The sequence below is a fragment of the Micrasema longulum genome, unplaced genomic scaffold, assembly GCF_059751315.1.
Source record: "Micrasema longulum isolate JH-2025_06_02 unplaced genomic scaffold, ASM5975131v1 h1tg000334l, whole genome shotgun sequence".
Taxonomy (NCBI): Eukaryota; Metazoa; Arthropoda; class Insecta; order Trichoptera; family Brachycentridae; genus Micrasema; species Micrasema longulum.
In genome coordinates this window covers 770,070-788,779 of record NW_028277538.1, presented here as the reverse complement: position 1 = coordinate 788,779, position 18,710 = coordinate 770,070, and the positions used below count along the sequence as shown (strand labels likewise).

The window sequence follows — 18,710 nt, the reverse complement described above, 5'->3', positions numbered from 1 at the left end:
GTGATATTCATCCGGCTGAACCAATTCACCTACTAGGCATCGCCTGATAACAATTTTTAATTTTTATACAGATTAGTTTAATCAACAATTTTTTCACTATGTTAAAATATTTGTAGACAGGCTGGATTTCCTTCCTAGAGAGTTATTTAGATCTGAATCTGTTGCAACAGAGACGGAAAAATAAATCTCTAGGGAGGAAATTCAGCCTGTCTACAAACATTTGGGCATACGCCAAAAATATTGTTATTCATCTTATTTAACCCCTGTGTGGCTGGGATGTCACAAAAGTCTACATAGCTTGATATATCTCTCTCAATTTTTATAATAATGATGTCATGTTTTACTATAACATAATTATATCGTTATATTATTATTTTATAAATTAAAAGAATATATTAATTAAACTTATTAACAAATTGAATTTTAATTCTCTATCCTTTGTTTTTTAATAAATACATTTTTTTAAAACTGAAAAGTAAATTGCGTACTTCTATTGTATCTTTTTAAACGTGTTTTTATTACTTTACTTTTTAAACCTTAGTATAACTGCTACCCATTATTAGTTATAAATTTAATTACGTATTATATAAGCAAATTTGTATATTCAAAGCCCGATGGGCGTTTAATGTATAAAAAATAAAAATAAAATAAAATACTTAAACTCATTAGAAATATCATTATATCAACTCATTAGTTAACCTGAAACACTTTGTTAATGATCCTTAAGACAAAAATCATTTAATTTAATTAACTCTCATATAACTTCGAATTCTCCATCCTTACTCTGTTTCGATAAATACATTGAATTTCTTAATAAAGATACCAGTCTCAAAGACGTCGCGAAAGCGATGAAACCGAACCCTTGACATTTATTTATACGCCCAATGTCCATTTTTAGGACATATTATACATAGAAAATTATTATAAAGGAAATTAGAAAGACACAATGGTATGTTGTAGACTCGGTGGGAGTGGAAGCGGGAGAGAGGTGTTTATAATTTAATTTGATTCAGTGATCGTACGAAAGAAGACAACTTGTTATCAAAGAAATCAAGACTGGTATGTTTGTTAGCAGACCTAAGAATTCTGGGCATAGGGGAATGAAAACCATAGTTAGTTCAATGGTTATCCGTATGAAAGAGTAAGTTTTGTATGAAGTTTCTAGTTGGGATATTTAATTGTATCGAGCTTAGTAGTTCAGGCGCATCAAAGAGTGAGTTGAGAATTTCAAATAGGACTAGACGGTCGGATATTCCAAATGTGTGTATTTAACTATCAATCGCCTTTTATATCTGTAATAAAGCATACTTTCAATTTATGCTTTAAAGTTTAACTACTCTGCTGAATCAATTATTTAAAGCTATGTGCATAAAACATTATAGATTTTTCTGGTTGGATCCAGATTTTTCCAGAAGAAGGTTTATGTGTTTTGTGCGTGAAATTTTTCAATATATTGGATTAGATCTAGGTACATAATATACCCACAAATAGCATGTTCCACCCAGAGTGTCTGTTTGTTATTTGTCCGTTCTTCCAGCTTCCAGTTTTCTTCTTCAATGAAAAATGTGTCCGATTATTTATACTGACGGAAAAGTCGTAAATTTAGCGCCGTATTATAGGCGCTCCTTGTGTACCGATAGATCAGTAACTTGGGAAACTTGAGAAAAAAAGTAGGATGAAAACTATTTCCAACCGACGTAAAATAAAGCGCCTCATTTCATCGCGGGAAATCAATAAAACGGAAAAGTGTGCGGTACTTTTTCAAAATTAAAAACTGTTTCATATGGATATTTTATATTTAAATATCGAACCTTTTTGAAAGAATTAAACTTTTATTTTTCTCAATATTAAATCAATAGTACTCCAACAACTTTACATATTATTTGTACTTAAGACTGGATTTTTCACCCTAGGGAGATTGACATTCATTACATGAGAGCCCTGGGGTGGTATTCTGGAGCTTCTCTACCCGTAGAGAGTGATTCATTTGAAGAGTTTTATTTTTTTAAAGTGACGAGACTTTGCTTCACATAATGGCCACACTGATGATATGAACAAATCAAATATGATGTTTTTTACTTTGAACATTATTGCGACCATCATCAGTGTGACTATTATGTGAAGCAAAGTCTCGTCACTTAAAAAAAATTCTTCAATAATTTAATTCTCTAGGGGTAAAAAAGATCCGGAATACCACCCCTGGTCATAAGCCGTATAAATGCCTAGACTTCCATATTCCCTTCTTAAAAATGTTTTTCCTATCTATGTTTACGTACATTATTTTTTTTTCCGCAATGCGAAAAGGTTTACTAAGAGGTAACGCGGTCTCGTTTTTCTGCGCACAAATATATTCCCGTATTTTATCCCTGGATTATGACACTTTTTTTTATAAACAGTTTATAACAGGAACTAGAACCATCCAAATACCTTTTGTTATCACCATTGTCTGCTGTCTTCGGACGTACGGTCTACAAATATGAAAACTGTTTTTGAAAAACACATAAGGTTTCTCACTTCTCACTTCTGTTCAATGCACTTCATAGTCCTAACGCTCCTATATACCTCCGCGAAAAATTTCAACGCTTATCCGTTCATGGTTTACCTCTTCGTTCTAATTCCATCAAAGATGTTACTACATTATCTCTGTTTAAATCAAGTCTGAAGAAACATCTTCTTTCTCTTCCTTAATCTCTCCTTCTTTCCTGTTTCCTATTTTTTCCTTTTTCCCGTTAGGTATTGATTTTAGATAATTTTTCATGAATATTTATAAAAAAAATTATATCCGTACCTTTAGTTTTTTTTTTCTATTAAATATGTTTTGTAACTAAACTTGGTTGGAACATTAATATTATGTACAAAAAGTTCACAATTAATAATATGTAAAAAATGACAAATAAATAAGGTATTAGCGCAGAAAATTTCATTCTGATACTTATACTACTGAAAAAACACAACAAACCAGTTCAGTTTTGAGCTGCAGAAAACGAGACAGGTAAATGTCGATTTTAGTTGGGCATAATAATCAGTCCGACGTGCAGTTGTCTTTTTCGCACAGCATCGGGTAGGCATTTGCGAGAGAGTGGCAGAAAAACAATGTTCAAATTTCATTCATCAAAATTGTCTAGCAACGCATATTTGATTATTTTATCACTATAATAGTAGTATGTGCGTAGATAATATAATATACTCGTGAATAGACCAACAACATGTATGTTTATTCAGAGGTGTTTATTGATTGTGAGTTCGTATTTAATTGCGCTTAATGTATTTATTCTTTTCAATGCCATGAAAATAAGACATTTCGAAAATATAAACAGAAGGTTCATACTCGAAGGTTAAAATGTATTTATTTCTCGATGGATTGATTGCTTCGGCTTAATTTGTTTCAAATTACTCAAGGAGACGTATTCATTTTAACGTGTTTCGCAAAATTTCTATGGGTGGTTTTCAAGTGCCAATGTAAATAAAAACTGCTATTAGAAGTGCCTTTAAGTTGTTTTACTTCATAAATACTATTATAAATATTATTATCATTCGTTTTTACCACTATTTATATTCATGTAACTATTTTTTATAGGATAAGTTTTAAACGTCCTTTAATTATGCCATTTAGCTAACGAGGTACATGTCACTAAAATTGAAAAAATGAGTTAAGTTTGAAATGAAAATTAGAAAATAAATCTTCCATTCAATATTTCAATAATGCGATTGGTTACTGTATACATAATTCGAAAATAGTACTATTAGATAAACAAGTTCATGTTACTCGCCTTTAACAACATGGAAAAAGTAAATATGAGACGAAACACAATATGAATCGTACCGCTTTACGTATTTCAATTCTAAGTTTAAACTTTGGAAGTTTATTCTAAGATAGCACCCAAAATTGTATCTTTGAGAATTAAATAAGTAATAAACTTTAAACAGCTTCCCCGCACAACAAACCAATAGTCTCTTATACCTCCTTACCTAAACAAGGATTAACATTTGTTAGCTTATTGTATCATTAGGCATACTAATATTTCTGGCTTGCCGACCCTTCATATACTGAGCCTACTCCTAGTAAAAGCAGAATTTTCCAGAGTGTTTTTTGTGCCATTATGTAAAATATGAAATGTTTGTATAAATTAATAAATAAATTGATCAAATAAATTATTATTACGTCCCCTATCTTTATTTATGTTTCATTCATTTTATTTTGCTTTCTATGTTAACTTTGTGCATATTTTGTTATTTTTTAACATTAAAACAAATCAACAATATTTTGAGTTTGTCCAATTGTTTGTAGACAAGGACTAGATTCAACTCCCTCAACATCAACAGATGAAAGAATTGAAGGAATATAGATGTTCAAATATGAGCAGAATGGTGAATGTTACACAGTGTGTAAAGTGGCCACTTAAACCAACCAATGACATGTCATAAGCCCTGTAGATGCCTAGACTTCTACATTACCTTCTCTAAAATGTTCTTCATCTCTGTTGTAATATGTTAATTAAAACAAATTTTATAATTTCTCTCTTCATTTGGAATATTTACCCTTTCCAATTTACTCGTGTGATATGTTTATTTTGAAAGACATATTTCTCCTTTTCTGTTATTTTTGTGCACATCTAGACTTTGTTTTGGTAATATGTAAGCATGTTCTTTGAATGGTATGAAACTACTATTGTAATATGTTTATTTATTTATTTTCGTTTTCTTTGTTGAAGTGTTTATTACTACTAAATGTATATTTTTGTGCGGAAAAACTCACTGCGGGCCGTGTATACTAATAAATAAACAAATATATAATTGACTACAGTTTGTCAGTAAATTAACTGTTAGTGGAGTACCCTGAGGGTAATATTTGGGGCCAATATTATTTTGACTTTTTGTCAAATCACACTAAGAAATATGCGCATAGTACGAAAAAAAAGCACGCTTGCCTCGCGCACTATAGTTCCGAGGTAATTTCCAGTGAGATCATAATAAAAAACAAAAAAACGGAAGTGATTTTTCTATTCCATAAGCCTTGTCGTTATTACGAAAATAATAGTGGGATTTATTTATTTATTTATTAAAAGAAAACAACAGCCATTACAACAAATAAATAAATATTTACAAATAAACCAAACTTATAGGCCAATTATAGTTTTCTATATATTACTAAATACAAAGTCAAAAAAAGAAGAAAAAAATAGCCACGGGATGACGAAAGAATAGTAAAAAATATATATATGGCGAGAATAAATAGTAACGTAGGACAAGGACGATCAAGAAAGACGTGGCATGATCAGATAAACCAAAATCTCGAATCTGGTCATCTCAAAAACAGACACAACCGAAGGGCATATGTGAATGTGGAAGAATGTGGAAGACGGTAGGAATGTAAATGGAATCAGAATAAACGTGTCTGGCAGTCCATTCTCTTTGCCTACCCTACGGAGAAATGGCATAATGGCAGTAGCGGTAGTAGTAATAATGAGATATGATGAGATTTTTAACAAATCAATATTAATTTGTTTATTCTCTTGTTGCAGATTAAACCAGTGAATATATAAAAAAGGCAAGATGGAGAGTCGCGTAGGACTGGAGTACATCGTGGAGAACAAGGAGTACATGGGGAAGCTGGCTGCGGCCCTCAGCAGTCCCAGCGTCCCCGTCAAGCGGCAAGTGGTGGAACTCCTGTCCGCGCTGTGCGTGTACAGCGCCGCGGGGTACGTGAGGGCGCTGGACACTCTGGCGCACTACCAGGTAGGTGGGCGGCTGCGGGGCCGGGGATTACAGCGCGGGGATTACAGGGCGAGCCGGCTGGAACTTCTGTCCGAGGCCGTAATAACAAAAGGACCTACATTTATAAATTCTGGCGTTGCAACCAAAGCTGGAATCCAGCTAATTAATATTACGTACACCGAATCACTGAATGCAGAATAGCTCCGTGATAGCAGAATTAATATTATTTATTATCCGATGAAAATTAGGGCGTTGAGGGTCAGATATTAGGAATGTATCTTCGCGTCATTCCAACAGAAGCAATATTACTGATTATTGAACGGTCAATTCTATATGGATAGTTGGTAAACATCTATTGTAAGATTGAAATGTTTCAAATCCCATGAGAAATAAATGCAGAAAAGTAGGCAAAAACTCGCGAAAATGTATTTTCCGTCATATAAAAATTCTTTCATAATCCCAGATAAAATGAGTTGTTTATAAAAATATAAGTATTCTAAATGCATTAAAATCACTTCCATTTAATAAAAAATGTTCACTGTAATTTATTCAAACCTAGGTAATATTACGAAACGCTAAGAGCCGCCTCTCTTCATACGAAATTGTGTTCAGCGGCAGTGCGCCGAAATAATTCTAACGAAATATTCATTTGTTTGTTAGTTCGGAGAAATACTTTGAGCTGGACACACGTCGGTACGTAAAATTTAAAAAATATATAACGCGGGACGTGGGACTGTGTAAGTAAATAAAATACATAGCGTACCTACGAAGTAAATAAAATAAAGAAATGCATAGTCGGGACTGAACGTCTAATAGTTTGTTCGGGAAATGTCAAAACTTCAAAACCCTACCGGATTTTTCCCAAAGCTTAGATATTGTTTTTACGGCAAGCGAAGCAAACGCTTTTTTATCTCGTAGCGCTATTTTTGGCTGATAAACACCGCATTTGATTGTAATAATCGTCACTAATAGGAATCTAAATATAGATACTAAGTATGTATAGAGATATAATACATACAACATACACTGAGGTATAATTAAAATTACATACTCGAGGAAAATTTGGTAATAGACGCCGTGACGCACGCTGTAGTGATAGTAAATATTCGGCGTCCTTTCACCATGTCAGGATGGCCGAGCGGTCTAAGGCGCCAGACTCAAGGTATACCTTACCCGCGTAGCGCGGGGAGCTCTTCTGGTCCTCTCTGAGGGCGTGGGTTCGAATCCCACTTCTGACAAATATTTTTTATTATTTAATCAAATAATTAATGGCATTGATATGAAATACCTACGGATTTTTATTAGTTTTTTTTTTAACATTAAAAAAGCAGTAGTCACTTTAATTGAATTGATTCTTTGGAAGGTAATTTTTGATTTTATGCATGGGTATTTTTTATTTTGAAAAATGAACATTAGTTTATTTTTTAAAGTAACATCGTTTCTTTAAAAGTAATTTTTCTCTTAATATAGATTTTTCTTTATGTTGGAATTGTTACCAGTGTATTTAAAATAGTTTGATTGGTTTTTGGTATTAAAAAAAATCGAAAAAAGATAATATGAAAAACTATTTACTCTTTTACTCATTACTTTTTATGAGCTATGAAGGTCAAATTATTACTTTTCACAATGCCTAGTAGGCTATTCTGTCCATGTTTGAAAATCCATATCGATTTTTTCATCTACAGAAATAAATTGCAAGTGAATTTGGAATAACCAGTTGCTGGTTTCATTGCTTTAGCGGCATATTTAAGACTAGGATTTTTAATATAAACATGTATTTATATAAAAGGATAAATAATTAAAATGTATATGAATATAACAGTAATTACTAGCCTTGAACGTGTCGGAAAAATTATGAAACTGGTTACTACTTATTCTAAATTTGTGAAAAAAAATATCCATTTCAGTACAAGTTACACAAAAAAACTGCGATTAACATTCGTGACTATTCTTAATTCTATGCATGTATCTGTTTGGAGTTTTTTGGCATCTTTAAGAAAGGGTTTTGCAATTATTGTTGCCTGAATATTTTTTCCTTGAGTTACTCGGTACTGGCAAATTAAATGTAGTATGGAGTCTTGTTCTGTTGGGTATTGTAGTGATTGGTGTATTAACCTAACATGCTCGAGGTCCTCGGTCAATTACTTGCAGTTTTGAGGTGAAATATAGGATCTAAAGGCAATATTAAACATTTCGTTATTCCTAGACTGGTACCTGAAACATAAGACAGAAAATGCGATAAACATGATTAAGATACAATTGGAGTGCCCTACCCACCTCCGAGTGCAGATAATGATGATGATGATGTGTCAATATGATAATTGGTTGCTCTAAAAATAAATCTGTTTTGCAATTTGAATGTAGAAGTTTAGTGTGTGTTGCTTCATTTTGCAGAGTGTGTACGGGGAGAGATATCGCTTCAGCGTCATAGTGAGCGAGTTGGAGAAGTCTTCTCAAGAGGAGTACCAAACTGCTCTTGTGGCCTTTATCAACTGTCTCATCATCTCCGCCCCGCGCCTTCCTGACCGAGTCAGAATACGCAATGAATTTATCGGTGAGTATCTTATTTTTTTATTTAACACTTTATATACATATACATAAATATAAGGGCGGGCATATTGCCTTAAGGCAATTTCTTCCTACCTACACAAACCGTTCAGTTTGAGAAAATTACAAATACATGGACATATTGAATCTTACAATTTTATACAAAAATTAAAAACAAAGATTAACAAAATAAAAATATATAAAAAAATTAACACTTTACTATAAAGAGCGGAGAGGGGATGGAAAGAAAAGAAGAAGGATAAAGGAACAATTTAAATATTTAGATAGTTAACCCCGACGTTTACGTGTATCCATGAATGGGTGGATGAAAAACACAGTTCTATGTATAAAATTGAACCAGGATCCCAGACGAATATTGTTCACGAAATGTCTACTCTTAGGGCAAATATCCTGAGAAAGGAAATCGAGTAAAGATATTATGCGTCTGCATAATAGTGAAATGTTTAGCATGTTTGTCTACCACGCTCGAGGTCTCGAGTTCGATTCCTGGTAAGGTGAATGTGAAATATTAGTTCAATAGATGGTTTTGTACTGCAATATTTTATTACTAGACGGACAGCTGAAACACGATACAGGTGAATGACCAGTGGTCATCTTACCTTTATGTAACAGATGATCAAGATACAACTGCAACGTAGTACCATTACAGGTAAAGTGAGCCAACTAAGAAAACGGTCAACATTTTGTTAGCTTTATTTGTATTTTTTTACTAAACTGTTTTGATATTTTTAATTAACACATTTTGCTTTGTACATAAAGAACCAAGAAAAAAGGTTTTGGGATTGTACTGATTAGAGAACTGTAATATAAGCTATGAGTTTACTTCTCCGTTAAAATGCCAGTTAGTTCATTTCGTCTGGGCTCAAATGTAAGGTTACATAAACCTTATAAGTGTACCTACATACCATTTATATATTTATTATTCTACATCCACAAAATTTATATCAATTCTGATGATGGATGCTTTAATTAGAAATGACACAAAATATTGTGAATGACACACGGTACAATAATCCAAAAAATCTAACTGTTCACATTTTTATTGCTTATGTGGAGAACATCAACATCATCATTTTTGTATAGGGCCGCTCTCTAGAAATTTGAAAGATTAATTTATTCTCAATCAGTGCTAAATGAGAAAAGGTATTAACATTATTAAAACACCATTATTTAATTTATTTATTAAGTTTTGTAGTTACGTCAAAATATTCAGAAATTATGGACAGGAAGCCACCGTGCACTGTTCCCCTTGCTTTCCATTAATTTTGGTAATGTAATAATGTTTCTTTTTTTCTTCTAGGTTTGAACTTGCTACCAATACTCAACAAACTAAGGTATGTGAATCTCAACCAAAAAACCAAAAAGCATGAACTTATATTTATTATGGAAGTCAAAACTGATAATATTTTAAATTTAATTGCTAAAAAGAAAAACTATAACCTCATGCTCGCAGCGCGGGCGAATGACCCGCCCCTGACAAAAGTAGGATAGCTACTAACTGGCGTCTGGGAAAAACTTTGCTGTTCTTGCGTCTGATGCGTGCAATTGTCTCTCTCACTCCCGAATAATAATAATAATCACCATGGTTTATTAACAAAAAATACAATTTATTTATCTACTACATACATAATTAGGTAATAGATTTTTCTGGATTATGTCTAGTCTGCTTAACTAGGTACAACCTGTTTTAAGGCAGACATTTTTATGCTAAATAAAAAATAACATAACTATCTACTAGTTAATTTATTATACAGATATACAATATTGAATTATCATATTTATTATTTTAAAATGTTTTTGAGTAAGTTTTCCAATTTTTCACTTCTTAAATCCAGTAACCATTTTTTCACAAATGTATTTAATTTAATTGAATATTCCTGAATCTGAATTGGTATATTCTGAATTAAATATATACCTGTATTATCGAGAGTGAGACGTAAAGAGTGTGTGAGACAATTATATATTAGGATTACTATTTTACTACGTACTCCGCAACATGCACACATTGGTAAACTTTCTATTGTATTGGTGATTTATCTTCGATTTTTGATAAAATGCTTTTTCTGTTCCCTATAAGCATTAATTATTTAATAACGAAATATTTAAACCGATACATAAATGAATAACGAAGGAATACCGAAAATTTTAACCCATAATTTTTAAAATGTATTTATGGAGATATTTAAGTTAAAATATGCAATTTGTACCAGCCACACATCACGGGAAAGGGAGTTGTTGCACAGAGTTGTTGCAGGGGTGTTCTGAAATGTATTTTAATTCTTATAAAATAACTTTATCACAAAATTTTACTATGCAATTTGGTCATGTTCTGATTCTTGACTAAATTATGACTTTTGACAATGTGCGTAGTACTAAGTATCCATTATTGTTAAATTGCAGAGCAAGCGGCAATAACAATGACTTGGCCGTCCAGTTTGACGTGTTTGCAGAGCAGCGAGATAGTGATGAAGCCCGAGGACCGGGAGGAATCAACCTGTCTTCGCACATGGATGTCTTCTGCGCTGTAAGTCCCCACTTACTTCTACTGTACTTAAATTTTTTAAATTGAGAATATTAAATTTTACTACACAAATACCTTACTAAGTAATCTGTGTTAAGTCTTTACAAAAAAAATACATGCCTAGTAATAAATAAATACATTTAGTAGTTTTTAAAAATGTTGAGAGGAAGAAAATCTAATTTTAATATGGAACAAAGAAAACAAAATGTGGGTTACATAAACATCCAAGTTTGAAAAAATATATATTTAGAAATTTTGATTCTGAGAGGTAATATTCGTTTGTTTGTTTGTGTGTTCACACGGAGCGACCGATGGACGTGACATTTTGCACAGGGATAGCCGGAGAGATGGGAAGTAAAAATGACTTCGTGCTTTTCATCAAAATGAATTCTTCATGACTTGTTTTAATAATAATAATAATATTTTGTATTCTAGTAAAATGGCTAAATAGTGCAGATTAGTTCTACCATGTAAAACCAATAAAATATTTCATTTTTATATAACAATGTAGAGATTTACATAATATGCATAACACATGAATAAAATTTTAAAAGATAAAAACTTCCTAAAGAACTTAAACTTAAATACAAAACAAAAATGAATAAAAATAATCAACTTTATCTATGGTTAGTTTGGTTCGCTTTGCGTATTGGTTTTGAAATAGGGTTTTGGATTTGTGAACGGAATAACGATCCTACGTCACCATAGACTAACGGATCATCGTATTTCTTTCTTAGCGATAGTTGGAAGCCGAAGCTATTGTACTTTCAATTCTGATAAAATATATTTTTCCATCGGGAAAGTTCTTATTGATAAAAGAAAACTCTTATTGGTAAACGACACAACTAATTAATTACCTAAACAATTTCTCCCTAATACAACGTTAGCGAAGCCGCAAGTAAAAGCTAGTAATGAATAAAATCTCTAATAAGTATAGTTTTCTGATTTATTAGAGTTTTCAATTAATTTCATAAAATCCATAAGAAATATACTTTTTTCTTATCAAGTACCTATGTCACCATAAGAATTAAACACCATCTTTGTTCATATTTTACTCCAATGCCTCTGTATGTAATCTTGCGTGAGCGGACGATAATATAATAAGTTACATACCAAATTTGAAACATTATCTTACAATCCCTGTACATTTTTTTATCACAATATGCGTGTGTAGGTGTTACGTCGCGTGGCAGACATGCCTCAGGAGGCCGTGTTCCTATCTCTGCTGCAGCACCTACTGCGTGCTGACCCATCCGACCCCCTAGGGGCCCTGTCCTGGGATACGGCGGAGACTCTGGTGCACCGCGCCACCCTCATCGGCTCGGAAGACGACTCTGCCCGCCTGCTTCGGGCGCAGCCGACCTCGCAGGTGAGACTCCCGACCGGCCTTTGCACATATTCAGAAACTCTTTTGATGTCACACGAGTCCACATAGAATACAGGACTTGATGTATCTTTTTTAATTTAAAAAAAAATGAATTCGTATTTACCTATAACGAGATTAAATTTTGTATATTGTTTATCCTTATAAATGATGTAAAACAGATTATCATTTAACAGTATATAAGGGTATTAGCAAACTTAGAAACCTCCACCAAAAACATAAAATTAGTAATACATAAAACCTACCTACCTTAATAATAGCGTAATTCAAAACCGTCTCTAAATCTTGCAAAAACATATTTCAATCATACTACTTGATACCGCAAACTTAGCATTCTCCATTGAGTTAGTGAAGCATAATTACAAATCTCACAATTATTTTTTCAAAGTTTTTTGCAAATATATCAGTAACTCCTTCAATGTAGATTTCTAAGTTGGCTTTTATACACTCATATATTTGATATTTTTTGTTTTAAAATATTTGTTTTTAATTGGACCATGTCATGTAGAAACTATCCAAACCCAAATTGGCAAGCTGAGATAATCGCATTTGAATATTTGCGGAATTCAAAAAAATATTTAAAATGTTAAACGGCAGAAGTCAGGTTATTTTAAAAATTACAATAATGAAGCATTGTTTACTGTGTGTCATATTCAACATTTTAATTATTTTGTCAATAAGGTCACACTTTTAGGATTTCATTGGTTGGATGGTTTAAGCAAAATTTAAAAAATTAATTAATAATATTATATATTTAAAAAAAAGTATATTGCTAAGTGTCCTCGGCACGGGTAAACCCAGTGAGGTCACATTATTTGTGCAAAAAAAGAATAAATAATAAATAAATGTAGGTACTAAAATTTATTCTATCTAGTATTTATTCTGTTAGTTCCTGTCTACAAAAATACTATTAATAAACTTAAATTAAAATGAAAGTGAAAAATGCAAAAAGTGTAATCTGCTTTTTTTTTACAAAAATGTTTTACTCCAATAAATTCGTTAAAGGGCCTAAAGCTAGGGTTTCCTAAGACAGCAGTGCCTGTATCTTTACGGCCGTAGTAAAAGGTGATGATAAATGCTATCAACACCGTTTTCCTAGGAAACCCCTCACTTGTCACAGTTACGTTGGCTGTCCACCGCATCACCGTTCACCACGGCCGTTAAGATACGGGCACCGCTGTCCTAGGAAACCTTAGCTTAAGAGCCGTCAGTTTTTAATTCTTCCTATTTTTACCCTGAATAGTGATATTTTTTCTGGATTGAAATTGTAAGTAATATCAATTTGTTAATCTCAATTTGTATATCCAATTTCCAGTAGCACTGAACTTCCTCATTGTAATGCACTACTGGGTGTAGATAGAGAAATGATGTAACTCGTAAATTTTATTTTTACAATTTGATTTCAGGGGAAGATGGTGTGTATACAGTGCCAGCAGCGAGGGGAGTCCGGCAGTCCCGGGCGCAAGTCCTCCCTCCAGCGCGCCCTGTCCCCGCCGCCCCCGCCGCCCCCGCCCACCGCGCCACCCGCCGCCCCGCCGCTGCCACCGCCGATGCTCGCGCCGCCACCGCCGCCGCCGCCCCTGGCGCCGCCTCCGCCGCCCCTGCTGGCCGCGCCGCCCTCCCCCGAGACTCTCGACATGGCCGGCCCCCTCCTACCGCAGCAGGAGACCCCGGTCCCCAAGACCAAGATGAAGACTGTCAACTGGAATAAGATTCCCAATAATAAGGTTAATTATTATAATAATAACCTTATAATAATAATAGTTTTTTTTTTTTTTTTAACTTGTTATTAGTATTAAGTTTTTTCAATTTTTACAATTGTTTAATTTTTATTTATTTTATTATTTTGATTTGCATTTTTTTTTGTTTCTTTTTTATAATATTTTGTAAACTTGCCAAACACAAGAGCCAGACTCTTTTTTGGCAAGTTCAACCTTAATTGTTCCATTTAATGTTAATTCCATGTTAATTTGGTTTTTCTTTTATTTTTCTTTTCTTTTCTTTTCATGGTCATTAGGGTGTCCCAGACTATAAGGGGAATTTTTTTTTTACAGATTGAGACACGCATACCCTCTTATTTTGTTCCATTTGACCTTAATAACTGAAATAATAAATATTATTGAAATCGGATAGCGATAACCCGTGCCGACTTGATGTCAAACTTTGAATATAAAAGTTTGTATGGAAACCATAGGGGAATATTTTAACTTAATATTTATTTTGTAAATAAAACAATGGTACTTTGATTATTGTATCATATTTATTATGTATTATACATATTATGTATTATACATATTAATTATTTAAAGGACATTATTAATTAAATTTTCTTTTTAAGGTTTGTTTTTTACAGTCATGATATACTTTTCTGTGTTCTCCATTCTTCTTCTTCTTTCTCCAATCTTGGTATAAGGTTACGGTATAAGGTTACAAGTTTCTTAACACAGTTAGGTAAAGATTTAGTCGGTATACGTGCCTTTTCCCAATAAATAATGCACTCACAAATAGTAAGATTTGCACTTTCATTGACGCTTAAATTGACTTTGCGAACATTATAAAATAAAACCGCCAGCACTTGTCCATTAGAGGGAAGTTTAGAACCTGTAATTTGATGTTTTATATCCCCAACCAAAAATATTTCCTTTTTAGAACTGCGTAACTCCAAAGACATGTTGACACAACGAAAACAATGCGTTCACTAATAAATACAAACACAATATAACAAGCACATTAACACTTAGTTCGCGCGCGCCGTACTATGTAAGTTCTGACAAGTTCCGATGCAAGTCGGCACGGGTTTCCGTGATTCAATTTACGTGAAATTTTATTTATAAGTGTTTTGACATCATTCAAACAAAATTAGAGGGTATGCATTGAAAAAATAAAACTTAAATTTTTCTGGGACACCCTAATGGTCATGTCATACCCTATTTATATGCTATAAACTTTTTAATCATTAAAAAAGGAATGGCCCATGCTCAGACGCTGAAGTCTTTATGGGCATTTTTTCCAATTTATGTTATAGCTTAATTTTAAGATGTATTTTTCTTAAGTGTATTTTTGTTATTATATTTCTGTGTAAATAATATATGTATGGAAAAATAAAAAAACACTATTCTGTATTAGAATGCCTGTATTGTTAAGTTTCCTCGGCACGGGTAACCCCAGTGAGGTCATATTATTTTCTTTATATAATAATACTGTTTATATTGTGTACTTTTAGTAGCATTATTTTGAGAAGATAATTTTTTATTACATTAAAATTACTCCCAACAATAAAAAAATAATTGTGATGGCCAAAGGGGCAATATTTCTAGGTGCCCGAGATCCTAATCAACTGAGGCTCGAAGGGCCAATCAACTAAGACCTGTAGCCTGGAGGGCCGATTACATTAGACCAAAGGGGCTGAATTTTCTAGCATGTAACAGTCGGAGATAGCCGACTGTTGCCTGCCAGTTATTATTATTACTTTACCATATATATTTACAAAGTTTAATTTGTTTTAACTACAAAAAAATATACATAATTTATGTATTTATTCGACAATTGTAGTCTCCATTACTTTACGGGCTGTTTAACCCATCACGTAATGTAGGCTGTAAATATAAGTTAGAAGTTAATGAATGGAAAGCAGATAGCTGCTAAACTGCTGAAATGTACAGAAAAATGGATCCGTATTATCCGCAGAAGCCGTTACCATCAAGCGAATTGCCCTATTAACGGGTGAATTCAGACATTCTGACATTTGTACGGCTTCTGGGCGTAATATATATTTATAAAAAGAGATACACTAAATTCAAACATAAAAAGTTTTATGTGAAATAAATATCTTAGATAAACCGGACGCAAGCACTTACAAAGAAATGACTCACAATACGATCGAAACAATTTCAGGTTGTCGGCAAAAACAATATCTGGTCACTGGTGGCGTCCAAGCACAAAATGTGCTCCCTCGACTGGGAGGAGATGGAGGGGCTGTTCTGCCAACAGGTGCCCCCGGGGTCCGCGGGCTCCTCCCCCCGCCTGGGCCGCGCCCCGCCGCCCCCGCACCGCAAGGAGAGCGCCGAGATCACACTGCTGGACGGCAAAAGGAGCCTCAATGTGAACATCTTCCTCAAACAGTTCCGCAGGTGAAGAGCCAATGTCCCTTCATTCAATATTTTAAAGTAGAAAATTATACTATGTGTAAATCTTTACTGATTTGTCATGTTTCCAGTGATGAATACATTGTTAATTCAATAACATTATTTATTCTTGTAAAGTATTAAATAAATAAATATTAAGATTGCCCATCAGTTGGTTAACTATGAAACTGGCATCGCGGGTTTGATTCCCGCCAGTTACAAGAAAGAAAAAAAATCTGAATTGGTGTGGGTGCTATTGTGTACGTTGGTCATAATTAATAGTATTAATTAAATGTTTCCAGCACAAATGAGGAAATAATGCAGATGTTAAGGGAAGGTGTGGCCTCCGCTGTGGGGGCTGAAAGGTTGAGGGGCCTCCTGCGGCTGCTGCCGGAGATGGATGAGCTGGACACCCTCAAGGCCTTCCAGGGAGATCTGGTGAGGCTCGGGAACGCCGAGAAGTTCCTCATGCAGCTCATACAACTACCTAAGTATGTGTATAAAACTGATGATATTCTTATATGCAAACTAATGATAATTGTTTCGTATTCTGATATTGAATATTCTTTTTTGTTTTAGTTACAAACTTAGAATAGAGGCGATGTTATTGAAAGAAGAATTTGCCGCCACCACCACTTATCTAGAGAGTTCTATTAATGCTATTTTGGTTGCCGGAGATGATTTAACTACGAGCCAAGCTCTACAGGTTTGTTTAAAATTATTGTGTCTGGATTAAATTATAAACAGCCTTTGCTAGTTTACTAATTTAATTAATTCTCCTATCCCGGTGATGTGTAGCTAGTACAAAATTTATAAATATGGTCAATTAGTAGCATAAAAAACATTTTAAAGTTTATAATTTTGAATTCTTGCAAAAATGGTCATTGTATTGGCCACGCATAATATATCACGATTCATGTTAATTTGAAATTTTGTTTTTATACATTAACATTTTTGTAGAACATCATCACGAATCTTGACTTCACAATTATCAATACCAAACGTGTCGCGTTTTTCTTTTTTAAGTTATGTATGAAAACATTTCTCGACAATATCCATATTGATTTTGTACATAAAATTAAGTTTTCTTAATCCATTTCATATATTTCTATCGGTATTCGTAGTATGTGATATTGATAATGATTTAACAGTCGGGGGGTTACAGAAGTATCTGCGGTATTTGTGACAAATAGATTTTATGTTTCAGGAAGTATTATACATTGCATTGATATCGGGTAATTTTCTCAATGCTGGAGGATACGCGGGCTGCGCAGCGGGAGTTAAACTGTCGTCCTTACAGAAAATAACTGACATCAGAGCTAACAAACCCGGCATGAACCTGATGCACTACGTCGCAATAGTAAGTAGTACATGTCTTACCAAAATTAGTCTTTGCTGTGCAGATTGCTTATCTTATAATTTCTCTAACAAAATGTTCTCATCGCAGCAAGCGGAGAAAAAGAACAAAGAGTTGGTTCACTTTGCCGACGACCTCCGCGTATTGGAAGATGCATCGAAGACGACTGTGGAACAAATAAACAATGAGATCAATACTTTGGATACAAGAATTAAAAAAATAAAAAAACAGGTTGAGATGCCCTCCACAGACTTGGACATCAAAAGTCAAACGGGTGATTTCCTTCAGGTAACTATTTTATTTTATTGACCATGTAATTTATTTTATGAAAAAAAGTAATATAATAAATACCCTATAATAAAAGTTGGCCTCGGAGGTGATTAAGATACTTACCGTCTATTTTTATGCCTTTGTTATTCCAATTTAGCATCTTGAAAACGTCTTTTAAAGCTAATGTAAAAAGTTTTAGAGACATCATGTCACACTTTCTTACACCCTTTTTAATCTTGATTTTCTCCATCTATTACCAATTTTAAAAAATACTGTACTTCCTCATTATAATAATAAATACTAAAACATGTTGAATCAGCAACCTTGCTTCGGAAGACTTTGTCAGAAAATAAAAACACTGAGTTAAAACCATACAAGCAATGAAACATTATGTAAATATTGTGTTCTAGATGGCGACCAAAGAAGTATCCGCCCTAATGAAAGATATGGAAGAAGTTGAGTCCATGCGGTCTACTTTGGCGGAGTTCTTCTGCGAAGATCCTGCCGCTTTTAAATTAGAAGAATGCTTTAAAGTAAGTCCTTTAATGATCTTTGTGTTTGATAATATTATGATCTACCGAAAGAATCGGATTAAATAAGCTTCCTTTACAACCTGTCCGCAGGTTCTGTTGGCCTTCTGCACGCGTTTCCGTCAAGCCGCTGCGGAGAATGGGCGGCGCCGTTTGCAAGAACACCAAGCTGCACAGAGGCGAGCTCAAAGAGAAGACCAGCTTCGTAGGAGACAAGGTTTGTTTTTTCCAGAATTCAATA

General features: G+C 33.6%; 1 protein-coding gene and 1 non-coding gene across 2 annotated transcripts in view; both read left to right on the top strand.

The window, feature by feature from the left end:
* Positions 1-18,710, top strand: part of form3 (FH2 domain-containing protein formin 3) — a 139,932-nt gene that overhangs the window by 111,778 nt on the left and 9,444 nt on the right. The window contains exons 3-15 of the mRNA XM_088225198.1: positions 5,523-5,736; positions 8,110-8,269; positions 9,584-9,617; positions 10,684-10,807; positions 11,979-12,173; positions 13,595-13,915; positions 16,083-16,318; positions 16,615-16,803; positions 16,892-17,018; positions 17,520-17,672; positions 17,760-17,957; positions 18,350-18,472; positions 18,563-18,686. Coding sequence (XP_088081324.1) covers positions 5,554-5,736; positions 8,110-8,269; positions 9,584-9,617; positions 10,684-10,807; positions 11,979-12,173; positions 13,595-13,915; positions 16,083-16,318; positions 16,615-16,803; positions 16,892-17,018; positions 17,520-17,672; positions 17,760-17,957; positions 18,350-18,472; positions 18,563-18,686 — 2,167 coding nt within the window. The 5' untranslated portion in view covers positions 5,523-5,553. The remainder of the gene's footprint in view (positions 1-5,522; positions 5,737-8,109; positions 8,270-9,583; positions 9,618-10,683; positions 10,808-11,978; positions 12,174-13,594; positions 13,916-16,082; positions 16,319-16,614; positions 16,804-16,891; positions 17,019-17,519; positions 17,673-17,759; positions 17,958-18,349; positions 18,473-18,562; positions 18,687-18,710) is intronic.
* Positions 6,840-6,953, top strand: TRNAL-CAA (transfer RNA leucine (anticodon CAA)). The gene is made up of 2 exons: positions 6,840-6,877; positions 6,909-6,953. It is a non-coding gene; the product is annotated as a tRNA-Leu (tRNA).